This window comes from Solanum pennellii, chromosome 4 (assembly GCF_001406875.1).
Source record: "Solanum pennellii chromosome 4, SPENNV200".
Classification (NCBI taxonomy): domain Eukaryota; kingdom Viridiplantae; phylum Streptophyta; class Magnoliopsida; order Solanales; family Solanaceae; genus Solanum; species Solanum pennellii.
In genome coordinates this window covers 959008-984037 of record NC_028640.1, presented here as the reverse complement: position 1 = coordinate 984037, position 25030 = coordinate 959008, and the positions used below count along the sequence as shown (strand labels likewise).

General features: G+C 27.4%; 2 protein-coding genes across 2 annotated transcripts; both read right to left on the bottom strand.

The window, feature by feature from the left end:
• Positions 1 to 220: 220 nt before the first annotated feature.
• On the bottom strand, positions 221 to 2468 carry LOC107015638 (ethylene-responsive transcription factor ERF119-like). Its single transcript, XM_015215968.2, has 2 exons — positions 2065 to 2468; positions 221 to 1858 (listed from the first exon to the last, which is right to left on the bottom strand). The coding sequence occupies exon 2, from the start codon at positions 1678 to 1680 to the stop codon at positions 628 to 630; it is 1053 nt and encodes a 350-aa protein (XP_015071454.1). The 5' UTR covers positions 1681 to 1858; positions 2065 to 2468; the 3' UTR covers positions 221 to 627.
• A 2294-nt stretch (positions 2469 to 4762) lies between these two features.
• LOC107018219 (alpha-xylosidase 1-like) lies at positions 4763 to 10350 on the bottom strand. Its single transcript, XM_015218641.2, has 3 exons — positions 10070 to 10350; positions 8792 to 9492; positions 4763 to 6917 (listed from the first exon to the last, which is right to left on the bottom strand). Exons 1-3 carry the CDS (start codon positions 10297 to 10299, stop codon positions 5050 to 5052), a joined length of 2799 nt encoding a protein of 932 aa, XP_015074127.1. The 5' UTR covers positions 10300 to 10350; the 3' UTR covers positions 4763 to 5049.
• Between the last annotated feature and the right edge of the window lie 14680 nt (positions 10351 to 25030).

Sequence of the window (25030 nt, the reverse complement as noted above, 5' to 3'; positions counted from 1 at the left end):
GTCCACTAAATTACAACAATATATCCAATATAATCTCATAAGAGGAGTCTGGAACCTTATCCCTACCTTTATGAGGTAAAGAAGTTGTTTCCGATAGACATTCAGCTCAAGAAAATCATTTTTCAGAAATGATTTGAAAGAAGTGGTAACACAACTAGTGTATACTATGCCAAGAAAGCAACACACAGATAAATTTACTGTGGGAATCAATAAGGAGAAGTATAGACAAAACCAAAGAGTTCTCTTAAAAAGCTCTTTGAGATATTTCATATCATACTCATCATAGATAACATAGTTCAAAAAAAGATGCATGATTGGAACTAAAATGATACTCGTTTTCTAGCCCTTTCATAGGCAACAAACACTCGAAGACTAAGCACATTGAGATTGAAGCCCTTTAGACGGCTCATAAGAGCACGGGAAAACCCAAAGGGACTCACAATTTCTTTGAAAACGACAAAAACATCCCCTTGCCTCGATAACTTCTTAGAACTAACAAACAAGTAGAACTCGATTAAGGAAAATCACGGTCTCAAGCATCTAATTAACTGATTCTTGAGACAGACGACTCTTTTGACACTTAGTACTAATACTATCAAAACATAAACTCGTCACCTAGCTGCAAAATTATGGGCATGCTATATTGAGGGGTGTTCCATTCGTCCGCGGAGCATCATCCATCCAAGAAAAGGATTCATTGTAGCCATCGAAATTGAAGTCATCAAAATCAGGCAAACCAGTAGGCAACTGCTCATCACCCTCGATCAGATAAACCGGAGGGTCCTCAAAATCATTGACAACAAACTCATCCAAATGCTGATTGAAATCATCAGCGCCAATGAGGAACGACTCAAGCTCCAAATCAAGATCCATACTTTCACCAATTTGAGACAGAGGTAGAGTTTCCTCCATCATAGCCAACTCAGGTACTTCTTGCTCGACAACATTAGCCTCCAAAGGCGCAACATTGCTCGCCTTTTCATTATCGTTTAGGCCATTAAGTCTTAAAATTGGAGCAGACGCGGATACAGAAGTTAAAGTGTCCAATTCAAGAACTGATGATGACGACAAGGAGTGTGAAGTACGTGATACCGAGCTTTCTGCATAGTCCTCTGAGACACCACTAGCAACATTTTGGCTCTGATTTTGGTACTCGGAGACCATTGAACCAGAACTCTCCTTTGACACATTTGTCCTACTAATCTTCGCCCTAGTTTCAAATTCAAGACGTTTCAATTCGTAAGCTCGAGAAGCCTCCACAGCGGTATTATAAGTACCCAACCAAACACGTCTGCCTTTAAACGGATCACGAATTTCAGCAGCCCATTTCCCCCATTTTCGTTGACGAACACCTTTGTATTTCGATAATAAACCCCCTGCTGGCCTTGGTTGAATCAGGGGTTTAACAAAACCCTCTTTCTTTGTTTTTTTCTCTCCATTGTTACTATCTTGAAATGAACATTCAATCTCAGAGGCTTTTCTAAGATTAAAAGAGTTGCCAATTTGCAACTTAATCTCTCTAACGAAACGCTTACACCTCGAATCATCGTCCGAGGAATCATCAGTAGCATCAGGATCATTACAAACAATCCTAATTTTCCTCACTAATCTGTTTGTATCAACTTTTTTCTTCATGTTTCTACCAAGATTCTCAAATTTTGATGACAAAGGCTTAAGCATAACCTCAATATTAGCAAAAATTTCTTCTTTAAAAAATAATATTCAAAATTTCTAAAAAAATAAAAGGAGAAGTTGTAAAGATTACACTTTTGTATCAAGTGGCGTTCTCAACAGCAAAATAAGATGTAAAAATTGCTTTATATGAAATCCCTCAAAAAATACAGCTCCAGAACAATCCCTGCAAAAAAAAAAAAAAAATCAAAACCCCACTATAGATCAGCTTCCAAAAGCACCAAAAAAAAAACCACAATTCAACATCGTCACTCGACTAATAATTATTATCTCGCAAATTCACTTTTTTACGATAATCAACTATTAGTTGAGTGACCATACGAAAAATCAAACAGACATATTACAAAGGGTTTAAGATGAGTAAAATTGTACCTTTTGGGCCTCAAACCCATCGATAAAATTGGGGAAAATTGCACAGAGACAACAAAGAGAAGTGAAGAAAATGAAAAACAGAGGTTTAATGGTGCTCTAAATTCAATCACAGGTAGAAGATTAAACCTTGCCGACATAAATTTCTCAAAAACCCACTATTTCTTCTTTGTTAATTTGGTGTTCTTGGTCCAAAAAAGTGAGCAAAAAGGGAGTAAAGTGGATGAGATATTCCTATTTATAGAAAGAAAAAGGATTATGAATCAATGGTCAGAACTTTTAATTTTTTTTTTCAGAATCAGACAAAAGAATTTGCTAAATTTTCTTAATAATCAGATTTTTGTAGAAATGAAGCACAATAAAGAAATGGTGTCCCCTCCTAGTGGCAATGGAGTGTCACTGTTAGGTGGCTGCTTACTTCTGATTTTGTTTCATTCAACATTTGGCATACACAAATCTCAATAGCTATACGGGATCGAGCGTGAACGATAATATCAAATAGTTTTATAATTAAATTATGATATTATTTTGGTTGATAAGTTTGATATAATGTATCTTGTGCTAATAGAATAGTAGTATCGTGATAATTTATCCGGAATAGTTTTAATGAAATAACAAAAAGTATCTTTTTAAGTTTTTTTTTTTATGTATCATTTTTCACATTCATGTATATTGTTGAGGTTATTTTAGTGTCATGTATAATAGCATTCAGAATTTTTACTATTCTTTATTTTTATGATATTATTCATAATTTTTTATTATATATTATACTATATAAATATAATTTTTATTTATGTATTTATTTGATTAATTTTTATGTTAGTATCTTTTGATTTATCTATTATAGAATTACGTATTTTTAGTTATAGGTTCTTTTAGTCGATTACTTGAAAGTTTGTATTTTATATATCAATTAAAGTGAAGATAATTTTAATATTTTACAATTTAAGAGTAATATATGCTTAAATGAAGTGACATAAAATATAAAGGTATAATATATAACTATATTTTTTAATTTGGCCTGAATTTACATTTATGTCATCTAATTTTGAGTCTGCACGAGCAAACAATTAAACTTGTATAAAGTTCAACAAATAAAAATACGCATCTTAAGTGAAATTTCACGTGGCAATTTAAGGCCTACATGGTGTCCTACGTGTATCATGTCACGTAGGATTCATGTGTTTACTTATTCTCTCTTTCTCCTCTCTACTCCCTCCAGTTGTTCCTCGCTTGATCGCCTCTCTCCTCCGTTGATCTCCACATTTTTATTCGATTGCTTGAAAATTGAGGATATTACTCACACAAATTTAGCGAGAGATTTGTATCAGGTTGGAAATGGAGACCTCTCTTTTTTCTTTTCTGGTCTTCTATTTCATATTTAGACTCTCAATCATATATTATTATAAGCATGAAGCTCAAAACTTAAAAGTTGGATTACTAAAATGCCCTTCACTTATTTATTAAATTAGAAAATGTCATTTACAAAATTTGAAAATTAAATAAATAATGATAGCAAAACAGTTTTTTTTTTAATCTTTGATTATTGATCCTTTGAGTTTCTGCAGTTAAACTCATTCCAACCGAACTTAATGCTTTACACTAAATTCAATATTTAAGATTGAAGATAGATAGTCATAATCTCCTTGATTACAATTCAAAAACGTTTCATGTCATATTTTTCTTAGTTATTGTTGATCAATGTTTATATAATTTTCTCCACCTTTTCATATTCTTTACATTACAAAACTCTATATAGGTATACAATAAGTTTTCTTTTCTCTCATTTTCCATTCATTCTATTCTTTTTTTCCAGGTATATCTATCCTTTTTATATATGTATGTGTGGTTTAAGCCTCAATCTTAGTATGTTTAGTGATATAGCGTTTGATATGAAAACGGAATGATTATTTTTAAATTAGAACTATTTATCCCAATTTTTTAAATTAATCTTTTGGTTCATATAATTAATTTTCATCTTATGGAAACAAAGATCAAAAGATATTCGAAAATGAAAATANTTTAAAAAATATATAGGATGCAGTTCCAATTGATTTGCACAGTAATTTTGATAAGTGTATTACTATTCAAATTATATCATACAATTGAAAACTTGAGATTCTTATAGCCGATTGGATATTTGAGGCAACAATGTCAAAGAACCATTTCGTGGTAGTTTAACTATCAGGTGATGTTGATTAATTAGTTAAAATTGTTGTGTCTTTATTTTGTTATTTTTTAATTTATCTTACACTTTAATATATGTAAGTGCATGTATTACTATAGAAAAAAAAATGTTATATATGACATTATATACTTGAGGTTTAATAAAAAATTTGAAGTAATTAGTTTAATGTGGTGTTGCAATGCATGAAAAATATTGATTTTAATAGTTTGTCATGTGACATACGATATATATATATATATATATGTGTACTATTTTACTAATTATTTATGTTAAATTCAAAAAAGAAATGACTCAGAAGTTTAAATCAGACAAAAAGTAATCTTCCTTTTAAATTCATATAAGTCATATTATTTTCTTTAAAAAAATTACTTAACGTGAAATATACGTGCGTTGCACGTATTCGAGAACTAGTATTTCTAAATGAGGGAAAGATAAAATATTATATCAATCATATTTTGAAAGAGTATATAACATTCATTACTAGTCTCGTACAACATAACTTTATAGGTTCTATAAACTGAACTTATATATGCCTTTATCGATATAACTTAAACTAAGTTATCCCTTGTACGATACAATCTGTAGGTTTTGAGACTGGTTGAAATATTGAATGACCTTTTGATGAGTAATAGACTCTAAAAGTAATATATTAAAATACCTTAATCGATCTTCTCATATGATAAACAAGGTAGAATTCTTAAAGAGTCCGAGCAGGATAGCTTATTTGTATGCTCGTTTTTTATTAATAACCTTGAAAACCTAAGTACTAATACTCACACATAGTAGTAACTAGTTTTTGTTCACATTTTCCAGGACATAACAAAATTCTTACCTAAAGGCAATTCCAGTCCATGAATATCCATCATCATACTCTTTCTCTTATCAACTTCATCATCCATATTGTCTATGTACTTGTGTTTTGTTGTGCTATACTTCACTCTTGAACCATCTTCGATCGGTTGTCCATCGACGTTTATTTCAAAAGCCCCATCAGTACCATTGGTGCCTAAAACTATAACCTTCTCAATGAACCATCCTTTATCCAATGCAAACTTGCTTTCTTGAACTTCTGACCACAACTTCATTGTTCCGTTACTTGCTGTTGCATGGAAATCGATATACGTTGATTGCCCATTTCCAAGTTTCATCTCAGGAAGCTCATCATCGTCGAGGAAAAGATTTCCTTTAGCTTCTATGTCATTTGTCCCCGATGGTAAGGTGACTACGAGGGTAAAAGGTGTCGTTCTTGCTTCTTTTGATATCATCCCACCGCGCTGCATTGGTATGATGGTGTTTTCGTAGACATGTACATTGACCACACTTAGAGGCGCGTCTAATGTGAGGTAATGTAGGTCTTTTATGACAATTGCTTGTGTCATATCGAATAAATTGTACCACGTACCAGGGGGAAACAGAGCCTTCACCTCTGTTTTCCCCTGATCTAACACTGGTGAGACCATGACACTGCTTCCTACCAAGAATTGAGTGGTCACGTCGTGAAGTTCTGTCAGAGTTGGAAAAGAGAAGAAGAGGGGACGAGCAATTGGCGCACCAGTAGTATGTGCCTCGTAGTTCAAAGTATAGAAATATGGTAATAACTTGTACCTCATTCCTAAAGCATTTCGCGCAGATTCAGCCACACTGTCCCATTGGTAAAGCTCTTGTCTAGGTGAATAATAGTTGGCGTGATCCCTTGAGAATGGATAGAACGCGCCAACTTCAATCCAACGATTGCAAAGCTCCTCCGTTGGTGCTGGATAGAATCCACATATATCAGCACCAACCATAGGAACACCAAACAATCCAAAATTCAACACTGTAGATATTGAATACCTCAAATCATCCCAAGTTCCTTTGTTATCCCCTGTCCAATGTGCAGCATAATGCCCCGAACCAACAAATGTTGAACGAGACAGTATAAAAGGACGCTTCCCCTCGAGTCCTTGAAGTGCCTTATGAGTTGCAATGGACTGAGAAAACCCGTAAAGGCTATGAGCATCATATTCCTTAACTCCATTATAATGAACAGCGCTAGTCGCTATGGTTTTATAACCAATTGGTGCTTGTATTCCACTAGCATTAATCTTATAAGGCGGATCATCCCATCTAGTATTCGTTATGTTTTTGCAATCCAGGCAACATATCCAACCAGGACCGGTGCCAGTAGGACATATCCTTCCTTGAGGGATTGTACACAAACCCGAACAAAAGTTTGAAACTTCATTCATGTCAATCCAGAGTCCATCAATAGGCACAAGTTCGCGAAACCTCCTGATTTCATCACCCCACCACTCAACAGTCTTCGGATTCAGAAAATCGGGGAAATTGACAGCACCAGGCCAAACTTGAGCTAAATAAGGCTTGCCTTCATATTTGATGAAAACATCATTAGCTATACCTCTTTGGTAAACACCATAAGTGTTGTTAACGCCTATTCCAGGATCAACGATGACAATGTACTTCATGCCACGAGCATGAATCTTGTCCAAGAATGCTAGCAAATTCGGACGAGGATAGTTAACAGGATTGAGAGTGAAATCTTTTTTACCATCCATATGATCATCATCGTTCCAGATAACATCAAGAGGGATTTTGGCTTTGTTGTAGTTCTCAACAACATCTTCAATTACTGATAAATTGTGGTAACCCCATCTACATTGATGGAATCCTGCAGCAATCACAACAAGGAACTTGTTATAATCGATTAAATTATACTGATACACAACGAAGAAAAAGATCAAGTGTTACAAGTCCTAACACCGAAATAAGAAATAACTTTTCGTATGACAAAGTTTCATATATTCGTATCGTAATATCTACGAGTTATATTTTTAATGTATCATTCAACATTAGCTGTCAAATTAAAGAACATTTGCCTAAAAGGCACAACTCTAGTTTTTGAACACTACAATAAATTTGAAAAATACTATATAACTTAATTCCTACATAATTTATGCCGAGTAAATTACGTCTGAATAGATAAGAATACATTACCTCAAAATAATGACAAGTTTCACAAAAAAAATAAATTTGACCGGACATTTGCTTATAGAGTTTGAAATGAAATTTATATATTTGTAAACTACGTAAAGAGTACTATAAGTCACAATAATTGATAATTTGAAATGTTAAAAGGATCTATGAAAAGCTTACGATAAAAAATAAACTTGTTTAAAACTCGAAATGCGAAAAATGTACATCAAATGAGACGGAGGGAGTAATTAATATCTACTACTTAGACCTACTTAAATGTGGGCTGATACCTTTATGTAAATTAATTGCCAAAGTGGCAAAGAAAAAAAAAAGATGCCTTCAATCTTTCCACTTATGTATTAAAAGAATTAATCAAAGATTCTATCGAATACGATTATTTTACTTTTTTAATAAAATTATATACATTATATATATAACCTTTTTTTAGACTTTGTTTGTAATATTATTTAGATTGTCTACGATCTTAGTAACTCATTTTATTGATTATCTAAATTTTATCTTTTTTGTTGTAAATTCATCACCTACTTCGATATATTTTTTTAAAAAAAAAAAGAGAAGAAGATGATCCACGTGCTATCAATATTCGTACCTTATACCTAACAAAATATATTAAAGAAAATAAATTACACCAATTGACAAAAATTAATTAAGAGTATTTTTGTTTTGTACATAACACGGGTTCTAACTTATTCAAATTTATTCTAACAGAAACAACAGAGACAAAATTTATATAAAGGCCACTCACGGGTTCTAATCAAGACAAAATATTAAACTTACAAGTATTCTCCCACCGCCTTCATCTTACCGTAAAGACGGATTCAAAATTTAAAATATTATGAATAATAGTTATGCATGTAATAGTCTTGTAAGGGGCGGAAAAAGAGCTAAATTGAGATTGAAGGCGTAAATAAAAAATTAAAGGATGTATAGTCAGATTTTTATATGACAATCATTTTTATAATAACATTTTAATATAAATTGACAACAGTCTAATTTTTAAAAGCCAACTTTTATATTATGTCATGTATTCTTTATAAGAATATCTTGCTACAGCAATCAAAAAATATTCAAACAAACGATATTATTATTAGGAAAACTGACTATAATTTGGGAGATGTATCAATATAACATATAAATATCAAAGATTGTTGTAATATACACAAGATAAAATACATAAATATTTCCTTTAATTTTATTTTATCTGTGATATACGTCTTTTAATTTTATATGTGAACGAATAAATTCACGTCTCCTATATGATATAAAGTAAATTAATGTCATAAAACAGCGTGCCTACTTATATACTTAATACTGAAAGACATAAAGATCAGCTTAGATAAAATTAAACGTCATGTTGATGTAAAACAAATAGATACACGTGTCTTACATGATATAAAGTAAATTAATGTCATGTAAGACAGTATATCTACCCATATACGCCCAATACTAAAATACGTAAATATCAGCTAAGATCAAATTAAACGACATGTTCATGTATTATGTGTAAATACAATTACATTAAAGAAGATGAGAGAACATCAAACTTACCAAAAGACCAATAAGGCATTGGAGCAGGCCTTCCTATGAATGAAGTATATTGATCAACAACATCAAGTGGTGTGGGCCCAGAAAAGAAGTAAAAGTCCAAAACACCCCCAATCACTTTGTATGTTAAAGAATCTCCATTGTAAAACACATCCATCCCATTGCTATTTAGTAACAAAACAACATGAGCCTTTGCCTCTCCATTCACATTGTTCCTCAAATCCATATACATAGGGTGTGATCCATACAAATCCATATTCAAATTGATAGCTGGTTGATCAGTTGTATACAAAGTGTAAGGGTCATTTGGGTATATTTTAATACCATGGGGTTGTGTATTTTCACCTAGACCATATAAAGAAGCATTTTTGGGCAATTTTGTTGATATTTCAAGATATTGATCTTTAAAAACCAAATTGTTATATGAGTTTGAATCATCAAAGCTTGAATTGAAAAGGGTCTCTCCATTTGATTTTCTTTTCACAGAAAAACTAAAAGGGTCATTTTTGTAATTGAATATTAACTCATTTCCCGAATATTCTGACTCTACTGCTACTGATGAAAAAATATTCTTTCTTGATTTACCACCGATGTTTTGTTTCAATGATGGGGGTGTTTCTCTTTGTAATAAGTTGTAAGGAACTTCCCATCTTTGCTCTTTTGCGTCAGTTATATGAACCCTTAAACGATTATCCGTCTCATGCCTGGATAATAACCACAAAATTAAAATAAGGATTCAAAAAAAAAAAATCAAGAATGATGCATGTTCATGCTTGAATTATAATTACAAAGTTGACACAAAGATTAATTTTTTTCTTTCAAGAATGATGTTCATGTTTGGATAATAATTACTCCACAAAACTAACATAAAAATTCAACAAACATAAAAAGAATCAAGAATGATGCTTATGTCTAGATAATAATCACAAAATTAACATAAGTACTTTTTAAAATTCAAGAATGATGTTCATGCCTAGATAACAATCACAAGATTAGCATAAAGATTTAATCATTGTTTTTTTCAAGAATGATGTTGATGTCTAGATAATAATCACAAAATTGACATAAAGTCAAATTATTTTCTTCTAAAATGATGTTTATATCTTGATAATAATAAAAAAATGATATAAAGTCATTTTTTTTCTTCAAGTCTTGATAGCAATCATAAACTCAACATAAAAATTCAATTATATTTTTCAAGAATGATGTTCATCATGCAAGTCAAAGAAATGATTTATTTATTTATTTATTTGAGTCATGAAAAAAAAGGGAAAAACTTACTTAACATAGAGCTTCAAATTTGGAATATCTAGCCCATAAATATTGTTCTTCTCCTTTACTTGGAGGTGACCTATAAGGCCTCCATCTTGTGATTTTTCTATGGAGATCAACTTGTAACCTTGGCCAATCTTGATTTGTGTTGTGGACACAAAATCAACACCAATAATACATAGAATCAAGATTGATAAAGAAGTAAGTGAATAAGGTGATAAGAAGGAAGAGAAAAACATGATTTTGGATGTGAAAGAATCAATTAGCACTAGTGAATCTTTTGAGGTTTTTGGGACTTATATATAAGGCCAATATTCTTTTGCACTCTTTGTGTATATTAACTTATTATAGAGTAATAGATAAATCTTATTTTTTTAGGTTACTAATTTACCTTTTTATGGATGTTACCCATTGTGCTTAACTTGGTAATTTATTGAAGAAAAACTGATAGATGTATAGTATAAATCATTAGTAGAAATACAAATTTTTTTATCATCAATCAGTCGAAAATTTGTGTTATATATATCAAATACGATTTTCTCAATATTTTTTACTAAATCAGCTCATAAGAAATTTACGATGAGAAACTTCTGAAATTTCTCTTTGATTCAATCAAATTATCTATTGATGAAAATTCCTATGAAATATTTTTTATTAAAAATTTTTAATAAAAGATAGTGAGTTTTTAATTAGTAGTGAATATAAAAATATGGAGGGTAGCCTAAAATGTTTTACTTGGCAAGTAAAATGGCAATGGTATATATTATATTTCATGAAAATGAAGAACAATCATTCGTTTCTACTTTTTAGTAATTTTTATGTTTTAGTTTCAAAATTAATTTCTCTTAAAAGGGAAAATATTAACTTTAAGATAAATTTCTTCCATTTTAGGCTAAACAGTTGTTTTTTTCCCATTAGTTGGTATTTGTGGTGTTTATCTAGTAATACTATTATCACATCAACCTATAAATAAGTAATTTCAAATTTTGGTAGGTTTCTTTTCTTTCTTTCTTTTTTGTTGGGTAGAATATTTTATTTGTAAGTCGGCGAGAATATCTTTATTTCTTTAATTCCGTATATGTTTTTAAAAAGAAAGAAAAAAAGACGTGAACATTCAATTATACTATTGATAGTAAGCAATTTAATCATATTATTATATTTTAAAATTTTAAAAATATAATATTGATGATTTTCCTATTTTATCCTTATAAATAATTAAAAAAGATGATGACTTTTATAATTTTGCCAAGAAATAAGATGGTTAAGGTACAAATCATTAAAAATAAAAGGATAAGATGCAAGTCATTAAAAAGCACACACATTAGGATACAAATCACAAATTGACTCTTCAATGCGATATAAGATTTAGTTTATTTTAATATGTTATAGTATTAAGTAGATTACTCTTTAAAGTTATTTTAAACCACTTTTAATCGACTATAATTATAATAACTATATTTTAGGTGAACTAGTATTTGATTATTTGTATAAGATACATTATTGTTTTAGTATATAAAAATTAAATTAATATCCAAAGGAGTCATACAATACTCGTGAGTTGTGATACATCACATAATTACTTTCAAATTATCATGTGATTCTGATGTTCCTTTGGTCCCATTTATCTCTTTTCATTTTCCTTTATTCCTACGTCAAATTGCTCTAATCAAAAATCTTTTTACGAGCTACGTTATTCTTTAGGATAATATTATCATCAAAGATGAGCGGGTGAACAGATACTTTTAAGGTAGATACGAAAAGAAAATTATTTTCTAGTTAAGTTAAATGTAGTTATTTTTAATTTTAAAAATATTTTCACTTGTAAAGATACGAATAAGAGCTTAACTCATTTTCAAACATTAGTTTTATGAGTAAATAATTGGTCAAGTTCATATAAGTAAACCATTAATTCATTTTATAATCAACGTGAGATTTCAAGTCAACTCTAAGTCTCTAACACATCATTCATGTACAGACTCAAGACACAACTGAAACATGAATTGAAAACACAAATAAAGATGAATCTGCTTCTAATACTATATGAAAATATAACACACACATCTAAATTAACTCCAAAAATAACTAGTTAATCTTACATAATTGGTAACACTTGTATATACATGCCTTCTTTCACTACTTTTTGAGTTTTGTTTATAGTAATGGTAGAATGATGATATTATTTTTACTATATTATAACTAAAATAATAAAAGCTTGATGAAACTTGTACATCACAAATTGAGACTTATGTTCCACTCTATATTAAATATAATATTTCATTTTATGTTCTCGTCTTTTAAAACACTGATAATAACAACCACTCCTCCCTCCTCATTAATTATGTTGGCCTATTGGAGGATTGAAAACTACGCAATTTTGAATATTCAACTACACGTTATCCATCAGAATGATTTAACGTCATCGTTACATCATACATAATTATGGAATCCTTTGATGAAAGGCACCCTGGCTTTCTACAAAATTATAATCTATTTGTTTTAATTTTTTATTTTTTATTTTATTTTCAACTAACATAAAATATAAGAAAATAAAGAATAATTTTTGATTTGTGATTTTAATATATATATATATATATATATATATATATATTTCTTTTTAATTTTAGGGCTTTAAACATGTCATTATTGAAATTGAAATAATTTAAGTGTGTTTTCATACTCTAGTTTAAGTTTGGAACTTAAAAAACAGATATAGTTTAGGCGTGTTTTTACTATTGTACTAAAAACATCTTGATATATTATAAGTAATAAATAAACGAAAAAATTTTTATTTGAAATAATGAATAGATAAAAATGAATCGAGAAAGTATTAAAAAAAATGATACTTTTTGTAAACAAATAAATAATTGGAACATTTGAAGTCAAACTAAGAGAAACTAGTAATTCTACGTGTATTGTTTAGTAAATTTTACACAAATCTCATAGTGTTAAGAGTTAAATACATCTTATTCCTATTTTTTAAAAATTTCTTAAATTTGGTGGAATCTGGAATCTGGATCATCTCAAAACGTCCTGATACATCACATTCCGGTTTTGAATACATCCTCAACGTCATGATACATCACGTCACGATTTCGAATACATCACTCAACGTCCTGACATCACATACGTCCCGATACATCGCATAATTAAAGTAATGTACCCGGCCGTCACATTGTGCAAAGTAATGTCCTGATACATCGTTAAGTGTTGTATTCGATCTGTACATCACTTACGTGATGTAATTAATTGATATATAGCGTAAAGTGATGTATCCGACTTATACATAGCGTAAATTATAAATGTTTGTACTTTTTTTCAAATGATTGAAAATAATAGAAAATATAATAAAATAAATTGTATATTTAGGTACTTTTTCTTCGTATGTTTTTCCTAATTAGGTGGTTTAGCTTTTCAACAATAAATAAAAAATTAGTTAAAAGTTCAATCCCCTTTTTTTTCATAGTTAGGTGATTTTAGATAGATAGATTAAATCAATGAGTTCAACAATCAAATCTCTAGGCATTCGTCATTTTGCTTACGACATTTTCCACAACGTCAATATATGACATCATTATATATTGATTAATTTACTTAGTCAACTACCAAAAAATCCACTATATAAACAACATAAAAAAAACTCCTTCAAATAATCAACCTCAAAAAATTCCAATTTGGAAATTTTATAGGCATTTACATATTTTCTCCAATATTTTTTGTATGATGGAGGTGCAAAAGAGGAAAAGAATAGACGATGATAATGAAGCGATCGATAATAAAGAGGTGAAAGTTACGAAAGAGGACGAAGAAAATAATAAGGAGGCGATAGTAGATGATGATGAGGTGGAAGAATTCTTCGCGATCCTAAAAAGGATACGCGTGGCTACGAAGTATTTTGATGAAAAAGCTAAAATCGTTAGTGGTGATGGTGGTGGTGGGGAGAAGTTGATGGCCGCGGAAAAGCCGCGGAATCCGGCTTTGTTGCCGGAAGATTTTGAAGGACAAGAATGTGTTGAGGACAATGGATCTTAACCCTACCTATCCATCTTTGATTTTAATTTCCATTTCTAAGTATAGTGAATGTTCTTGAGCACGATATTTAAGGAAGAGATAAATGATATTTTTTCTGTTTCAATTTATTTAACATAATTTATTAAACAAATTAAAGAAAAAGAAAAACACTTTCGTAATTTGTGATCTTAAATATCTTATCATTGAATTTATGTGACACAACCATCACCATTTGTAGAAGTGGGGTCATCATCTAGTTATGTTGCAAAAGTTGCATCATTATGTTGGATTTATTATACGTGATATCAAGAATTTTATCGCGATTTCAAGATTAATTCGAGTTATTTCTATGAATTTGGTTTGATTAAGACAATGAAAAAGCTAGATAATGATGAATAAAATAACTTATGAGTAATAGTTTATGAATAATGAAAATTTTATGCATAAAAAATAAGGGATAGGGATCAAAGTACTTAATTACTCCAATATATATATATATATATATTGGAGTAATTAATTTTTATGTGATATTATAACTTTGATATAATAGAGAATATGTCGAAATATTAAATTCTTTAAAAATCAAATATTTTTACGTAAGCATTGTGATATCATATGTTGATTCCCTTAGTCAACACCCAAAATTCCACCATATAAAAAGCTATACACGTGAAATGACTCCATAATAATCAATCTCAAAAAATTCCAAACTTTGGAAATTTCCATAGTCATTATCATATTTTCTACACTTTTCGATAATTCCTTTGCAAGAGAAAAAGAAAACAATTGAAAATTTTAATCGAAAAAAAAAGTCAATATTTTTTTTTGTTCGATTTGATTTTAGATTTAAATTTTACAATTTGATATGATTTGTTAATAAGCGGAAAATAATCAAAAATCATTAATCAAATCGATTACATAAATTATGCCGCGCTTGGTTATAATCACCATCTTCATAATCATCCATATTATTAGGGGTTTGATTTCACTTAATCCGTTAAATTTAAAAACGAACACAAGTTAAATGACGATTTAGAAAAATATATATTTATGGACTTCACCCGTAAAACTGTGTTACAGTTTAAGCCCATATACTACAACATGGGCCAAACGTCCTTTAAGAAGTGATTGCTAAGCCCAATGAATATGCCTAAGCAATTGTCCCTTAATATTAATAAGAAAAAAAAGTGCATTCAAAGAATTTTATATTCATTGATATGTTATAAATATTTATACAACAAATTATCTGTATTTATCTGAAATAACGGTATTTTCTTTTAAAAAATACGTAATTAGTTAGGCGATAATTTGAGATTTTATAGCATATATATGGATACAATTAGCTATTAAGATTATATTATATACGCATGAATACACTTATAAGTGTAGATACAATTTATTTCGCTATAGAGATACTGCTTACATGTAGATATATTTTTTTAGCCCACGGACACGATGTATTTCACTATTATTATACGTGTGATTACAGTGGCAGAGTAAGAATTTTCAATAAAGGGGTCCAAAATCTGAAAAAGTAAACACACGAACTAGTCGAAGGGGGTCAGAATGTACTATATATACCTAAAAAAATAATTTTGACAAAAAATAGTAATATTTTCTGTCAAAGATCAATATGTTGGCTCCACCCCTGTGCGAATAAAATATGTTTTTCGCTACGTTCTGAAATCAAAATGATGCTACATTTCGTAATTAAGTAAAAAAAATCTTGTTATTTTCATAAATCTAGATACAAATAGCACTATTTACTAAATATTCACTATTATATATTATTACCATAAAAATAAATGAAGATATTAATGGGGAAGTGTCATATAGGAGATCCAAGCCCTAATGTGTACACATAAAACTCAAACTTTTTTCAAAGTGAACTTGCAATGAATTTTTCAATTTTGTTTTATTTTGTGTATGGAATTGAAATATTCCAATTCCTAAAAAGAGGGGACAAAGAGTTTTCACATTGACATAATAATCTTCATAGAATTTAACTCTTTTAATACATTTGCTTAATGTGATACGTTGCTTAGAGTTCAAGGAATGAAAATTATATATACACTTGCTAAAATCAGCGTAGTTGATATTATGTTTAATAATTTTTTAATTATTTTTTATAAAATTCATTTTATGTTTGATAATTAATTTTATACATGAATAACTAAATTTACTAAATTTGATATAATTAATCTCTAGATAATGTTAATACTAAAATAACTTTAATCAGACACCAAACAACTCTTTTACTTCTTGGTTTGTGTGTCATTATCATTGGCTCAATATTATCAATGCTGATAAAATCGCGTACTTTCGCCGTTCATCTTTACTTATCCACTATACTATTTTGAAATGTTCAACTCTACATGTTCACTTTATAAAATCAATGAATGATTTATCATTTTGTGTCTATTTTATCATTGCTAATAAATACTATTCACTTCTCAATATTTAGATGGCTTATATTTACTAAAGATGATTTAGTAAAATTATCATTATAATTTACTGTTTCTTAATATTTGTGTCAAATCAATAGTGGATAACTATTATACAGAGAGTGTATTTAATTTCTTTGATGGTCTTCCAATTTTTTGTTATTAATTCCACATAAGCAACTTTTTTGGACCAAATATATATGATATTATTCTTTATAAACACCTTCCATGGGCAATTCTTGACTTGCACTGGTCAATATTACTGCCTTTGATACTTGAATAAAGAAAAACAAAAGAAGCTTAATATTGACAAAAGCTAATGTAAAATTGAAAAAAAAAATAATGGAACATTGGGAAGATTATTGAGTAGGCGAACTCAAGATTTGAAGAGTCTAGATGTACCAATAATATTTAAACAGAAGCAACCAGGACATAGTATGTCCAAAGGAAACTTCAACATCGTTGATCAGGTTCAAACAAGAAGATATTTCCTCACTTCTATCAGCAGACCAAAAACGGTTTAATCTTCTTTAAGGGTGCACTTTTATTATATCCCTTTTTTAAACAAAAAAAAATTAAATTTTTATCGATCAATCAAACATTAAAAAATTTGAAAAACTCCCTATGGAACACACCCTATATATGCACCAACTATTCTTTAAATTGAAATATATTTATATGAAATTATGTCATGCGTAGACAACTGGAAGAATAAATTATAACCAGTACCATAGTCATTAATTTGCACATTTTTCCCATTATTGAAATATAAATGTGAAAACTTTCAAAATAAATTGGATGGTCTAACAACCACCCCCCACCCCATGCTCCCAACTAAATTAATATAAATACTAATCAAAATAATAATCGATAAATATTTTTCGGGTACGTACCACTCACAACTAATCCTTAATGAAAATATTACTTAAAAGCAAATAAAAGAACAAAAACAGATGGATAAAAATCAAATTGGTGGTGTACAAGACATAAAGAAATGCAAATGCAATCAACATTATTATTTCTGGCCCCTACTAAAATAAATGTTTACTTCTTTTCGATTTGTTTTTCTAATTTTGATTTAACATAAAAAATTTAAAAAATTATCTTAAATATTATAATCTTAAACTAAAAATATGTTAAATATATTAAAATATTTTGTAATGTTTTATCTTAATCAAACATGTTACGTGAAAATTAATATTAAAAACTTGTCCAAAGAAATAATGAAATGGAGTATATAAACATCACATGAGTAGATTATAGACAAGTTATGGCTTGCTTGAAGAACAAGAATTAATACTTTTTTCTTAGAAAATAAATAAAAAATAAAAACATATATTTCTTTTCAACAAAATTAATAAAGTAATTTGTTGAAGAAGAAAAGGTCATTCAAAGAATAGTTATTCAAACTAGTTAGAATATTGTTCAATGATGTCCACATAAGATGGCAAAATATGATTGGTTTTGCTACATAATAATCTTGACGAATTGTATTTCAAAAATTGGACACTTCTTCTACACGTCAAACTCTTTTAACAACCACTATGATTTTTTTTCGGTTCAGTATTCAGAGCTCATATTAAAATTAGGATTAAATTCACATTGCATATTGAAAAGCTCATACGAGGATATTGACGCTTCCATAAAAAAATTTCCATAATCAAAATTTAAACTCGAAGTATTTGAATAAGAGCAAAGTGAATTCACCACAATCCATATTGGTCATTATAATACTTTATTTGTAAAATTTTATTTATTTAGTGTTGACTAAGACTCTATATTACGTACATATTTGTTAGTTAGACCAACCTGTTGAAAGTGGCAACTAGAACTAGTCATAAAGAAGAACGAAGAAGTAGTATAAAATACGAGTGTCAAATAAGCAGGTTGAGTTGAATTTGAAAAGGACGAATAATCTATTCAAATATTATTCGAAAAGAATTATAATTTAAAATAAACTAAAAAGCAAATCATAACTTAATAGTTAATTCGCCTAATTCTCAAGTATTAAATTTTAATTTTATTTATTTATTCTTTTATAGCATTGAGTATCTGATAAATTATTGTTTTTTACCATGACTATATATATATATATATGAGAAGCCTTAAATAAGTCTACTTCCAAAGAAATAGCTAGAAGAACTCACATGATTGCTTCTTTAAAAGAACACTCATGTCGATCTTAAAATAATTATTTTGGAATCAAATCCTCAAAATCAAAATGAAAAAAATTATCTAATTAGAAACGTCATTTTTTAAAAATATTTTAAATATATATAAATTTATCTTTAATTAAAATTTTAATATAAATATTAAAAAGCAAAATTAAAAAAAAATATATGTGTGGAAAATACCAAGTAAGAGCTAAAAAAAGTTGACTAGACCCTTATCTTCTCAATTAAAAAAAAACTAAATGGTGAGGAAAACTCCAAGTTTAGTTGTTTGAGCATTTCCACCACTAACTCCAATTTACAATTTCGTTTAATTGAATCTGTTTTAATTTATGTGATATTATTTTATTAAATATAAAATTTAGAAAAAAAATAAAATATATTATACTTATAATTAAAAATATGTCTTAGACAATTTATATCTGATTTTAAATTATTATTTTTCTATTTTAATTTATGTGATATAATTTGAACTTCAAAAATATTTTTTATTAAATTTGAATAGTGGATTTGAAGCATTAAGATATAAAAAGTAAAAGATGGAATGAGTAGACCAAACAACTATCTCTACATATATCAAAGTTGAGAAAAGAAGTATAACTTTACCTTTTTTTAGTATTTAATTATTAATCGACAAATTAGACGTATTATCTTCGATTCTCTAGAAGTGATATCAAGTAGTAATTTTTTAATAATTCTTTTAGCCGGATTTTAAACTATATTAATTATTGGAATGTGTATTAATTATATAAATATTTAGCGGATTAAATGTCCACCATTTTAATAAATCTTTTAAAAACAAAGCAAAAAGTAATAATTATTATATTATATCGTATTCTATTATTATTTAAGGAATATAACATTTTAAATGATCGTATTATTCAATGTTGTTAGATAATGTCATTTACTGATAATTTGAATTATAAATCTATAAGAAAAGATAAAAGTAAGGTATATGATGGAGCTGCTGTCATATGCAAGGCGAAAGATTATTTAATTATAAAATAATAAATAAAAATTAAATAAATAAATAAAAAATAACAACAATTACATCAAATCGATCATTATATAAAATAAAACACTTTATTATTATCTAACAATAAATTTAAATTATACAATATAATAAATTTAAATAATAACTAAAATAAACATTATATATAAACTAAGTACCATCTAAACATCATCAAGAAAAAACTATAATGGAATAGGACCATTATGTCAATTATGATATGGCATGTTTCCACACCATAAAAATTTTCGTATATATTAGTGATTTTTTTTTTTATAAAGTAAGATCATTTATTGAATTTAGACCAAAAATAATAATTAAAAAAATCATCAATTTAAAGTCATTATTGAGGTGTGTACCATGCTTTTCTTTTAAACGTGGCCATAATTTTCCGACCCTACAAATAGGCCCTCCATGTCTACCAAAGTGCAAATCAACCAATTTGACAAAAAATAAATAAAATTATATATATATATATATATATATATATATATATATTTCCTTTTTTGGTGGGTCGGATAAAAAAAACAAAAATATGTGTCCCAACTTTGATAATGTTGTGATCAATTAGTCATTAAGTAAATATTATTATTAAAAAAATTTTACACTATACAATAATTCAAATGGTTCATCTGATTTTAAATCGTAACATAAAAAATTATATGTTCAAACAAACATAGTCATTACAATATTGTGTGTTACCAGTCAACATAAGGAGCCACTTCTCTTCCTCGATTTTCTCCTTAATGGCTCGAGCATGACAAATAATTTATAACAGATACTAATTAGATATTTATATATAAATTTTTTATTTTAAATCATGTATGTGATTACGTCATATTAGAGAGACTAAGACAAAGTGGGTTGTATGCTTACTTTAACTACTTGACAAAACAAAGAAAAAAAAACATTTCGAATTTGAATCTACGAAGTATAAGGTAAAATTAATTATTATTTTTCAATTTACCTTTCATTAATAATAATAATTTGTTTTTGAATATAAACATCTCAATAGAGTAAATATTTATTTTAAAAAAATTGTAGATACTAATACATGAATAAAATAAAATAATGATAAATATTTCCTAATCAATAATTTTTTAAGTCGCACGTAAAATTAAAATAACATAAATAACTTGAGACTAAGGAAGCACTTAGGTATACATTTGTTATATATAATATATATACACACTTGCGCCGGACAATATGTTTAAAATTTCCTTAAATATTGTATATGTGTAGGTTTGATTGCATATAGAATTAGATAAAAAAAAATTTAAAAATAAATCGAGTTTTATATGATATTTGGAGTTTTAAATTTAAGTTTGAACGAAATTTAAGTCGCATATTATAAAATTTATTCGAATGCGCTTCTAATAAAAAAAAAATCCTAATATTATAGATACATAGAACTCGATAATTATTTCAACAAAAAAAAATTCAACTATTTTTCTATTATTCATCATGCAACTTTAATTAAATTAATTAAAAAGTAAATTACATCTAAATATTTATATTTTATTCTATAAATTCGTCAATCACTAATCCTTATAATTCCTTCAATCATAAAAGTTGTTGATAAATAGTAACGATGATATATGTCGACATCTACTCAAATAAATAATAAAATTCATCTCATATGACTAGTTTTAATATTGTATCAATAATAACAACCAACTTCGACCTTTTGTGTATGTTTATCTGTTCATATCTAATTTGAACATACCCTTCAGAAATAATAAAAATAATAATTTTATAATATTATTTATTATTAAATAAAATTATTTATTAATTTTTTATTTAATATTTATTTATTATGGTTGAATGCATGAATGGAAAAGTCAATTATTGGGATTGACAAATTAGGTTTGCTAGATTGACTAAGTTTTCTTGATTGAGTTTAAACCATATAAATTGTTAGTACTATTTTTGTTATATAGTTATTATGATAATTAAAGAATAATATATTAATATTTTTTAAATATGAAGAAAAAATCACATTGATTCATTGAGTATCTTCTACATACCTCCTTTCCACCACTATTCCATAATCCTTATCCATATCAATTATCATAAAAAATAATAAAATATTTAGTAAAATTCCACCAATTTTTATATAATATAAATGAAACACATTCTCAAATTTTATTAAGTCAAGGAGGGTTCTCTAACATTTTCCTCAATTTTTTATTAAGAATTTTATATTACTATAAGATTTTAAGATCATTTGTTATATATTATGTGACAGATTGAAAATAAATTGAGGTGTATATAAATTTAATTAATTAAATAGAAAAATATTTTTAACGCCGTTAATAATTTAAAAATAAATTAATAATTTACGTTAAATTTAAGATTACAATACTTTTCTCTCATACTTCTACCCTCATGAAAATAAAAAAATTGTTTCGGAGGAACCTTGACTTTGAGCATAAGATCATCAACAATATCATCCCACATCCTTATTTCTCATAGTATTTGTTAAAGATAAATATTGTCGAATTCAAAAGAAAATTAAAACATATTTTTTAAGATTTGTATTGACTATTTGCAGGCGCGGATCCACACAATATGGAGGGGTGTATGTATACCTGCTAACTTTCAAAAATATTATATGTATATTTGTATTTATTTTGAAAAACAGATAGAAATTAAGATATATCTAACAGGGAACCCATAGAAAACACAAAAGTTAAGCAAGAGATTTCAACCCCTAGATCAGAGTTCGAATCCTACTAAAATTTATTTTTATTTATTTTATTTTTTAAAATATTTGAGCTAGGTTCATATTGGTGCACCCAAAGTCTTCAAATTATGGGTTCGTTTCTGAGTCTGTTTGACCACAACCAAAATGTAATTTAAACAACTTTTGGAGGGTAGAATAGACATTATACAGCGATTGATATTTTCTGGAAATTACCAACATGAAGTGGGACCCACCAAGATATGTTTTGTGGGTCCCATTACCTTGTGAAAAGTCACCAGCTAAGCTATCATAAAACTTGGATTTGGTCTCATAAATGTGAAAACTAATGCTCCTTTATTATATCATAAAAATTCGTTTGATAATAACACTTCAAAATAAGAAATCATATTTCAAAATCGAATGATATATATGTTTATATACTAAATAAATCTTTAAAAATTATTGCATATTTTTTTAATAACGGCATATAATTAAGTTCACTAAATATTATTATTTTTCACCAATAATAAACATCAAGTAATTCTATTTATTAAAATTAAAATAAAATTAAAAAAATTATATAATAATTTTTTATGCATAATTTACGTATATTCTATTCTTTCTGATATCATCGTGAAATAAAAAGGATGGAGGGGTCCTTCCCATATACTCATCATATTCATGTGTAACATGTTTACGTAGGTCCTCCAAATTTTCCCTTTAATTTCCTATATCTCTTGTTTTTTCTAAACTTTTAATAATCCCGGGTACTCACAATAATCAGGTAATTTATTTTAATATTTTATTAATTATCATAACATAATATCATAAAAACTATATAATATCACATAACATAAAGAAATAATCCAACCCCACCTTTGTTTGACTCGCTTATCTTTAGTCTATTTAAAGAATAATTTTTTTTAATAATTAGTTAATTTCAACAAATTAATTGATATTTTGATATAATTGATATATTTTAAATTTAATATTATATAATTAAAATTTTGTGTCAAACTAAAACAGATTAAATAAATTGAAACGAGACGATTATTATCTTGACTATATAACCAATCTTTTTATGGACATGGACAATAATAGCTTATAATGTAGATTATCATAAATCACAAATAATTAACAAGGAAACTAAGATCCAATTTATTTGATTAAGTATAGAAAAACATAATACGAAGCAAAGTAATTTGATTTTGTCGGTAACATACCAAACATGAAAGAGTATTAATTGACTTATTAATTTTTATAATATAGTTTTTCATCTTCAAGAACAAAGAAATGAGCTGGCCATCAAATTAATGCTTAACATCTAAGCATTAACCTTATTGTAATTTATAGCAATTTGAATTGTTGTTTATTTGTCACTTTCTTCCTTGCCCATCCCATTACACATGGTGGAATTATAAAGATAAATACGAATTCAAAATTTAAAATATATGAAATTTTATAATAACACGAGACATGCTATATTTATTCTATTTAAAGATTTAAAATTTTTTAAAATCTACTTACACTAAATGTTTAAATCAAATTATAGTAATTTATTACATTTAAGTAATGAATTGAAATGATAATATACACTGATTATATATTGTTTACCTAGTTGTAAAAATATGTGTAAAATGATATTTTTATTTATTTCCTTGATATAAATTTGGGCATTATCATTTTCACTTTCTTTTTTTTTTGGAATTGTATCCGTTATGGCTCATATTATTATTTTAACTTTTTCCACTCCAATTTTATCAAATATTGTCCAAGTTGTCCGTTCGTACAATCTAATGTTTTGTCCTTTGAAAGAAATTTTTCATACCTAAATTCATATTTTTTCTTGATTTTTTACGGTATTTAGTATCTACATTGAATCGGAGTTTCACTTATTTGAATATATACGGCTAAGATTAAAAGAAAACACTTTCTATTAAAATATTTATATATATATAAAGCTTAAATCAGATATATTTAATTAAGGGAAAAGGGTCTGATATACCCCTCAACTTTGTTATTTAGAGCTGATATACCCCTTGTTATGAAAGTGACTCATATATACCCGTACTTGTAAACAAATGGCTCACATATACCCTTTCTCTAACGAAAATGAAAAAAAATATAATTTTAATCTAAATTTTTATTATTTTTTCCAAAAAATAAAATCCTATATGAGTAAATTTAATCTTCGTCAAACATATTTTTTTTGATTTTTTTCTGTTTCAATGACTAATTTAAAATTATTATTTTGATAATCAAATTTATTTATGTTTCACTAATATTCTTGTAAAACTTATTGTAGATGACCAAATTTTTTCTTTGAATACGAAATTAAATTACAATACACACAAAAAAATAGTTTAATTTTTTTTCTCTTTAAACTAAGGAATGAAAGGAAAAACAAAATAAGAATAAGAAACTCAAATAATTATAATAAAAGAAGTCAAAAAATAATTTATGTATGAAAAAAATTAAAATATACCTTGAACTTTGATAGAAGAATCATATATACCCCTTAATAATTTTTTTTTAAATTAGAAGTAATAAATATAAATTTTAAATTAATTTATTAACTTCCGTAAAATGAAGGGTATATGTGAGCCATTTTGTAATGGCAGGGGTATATGTGAGCCGTTTGTATAACGATAA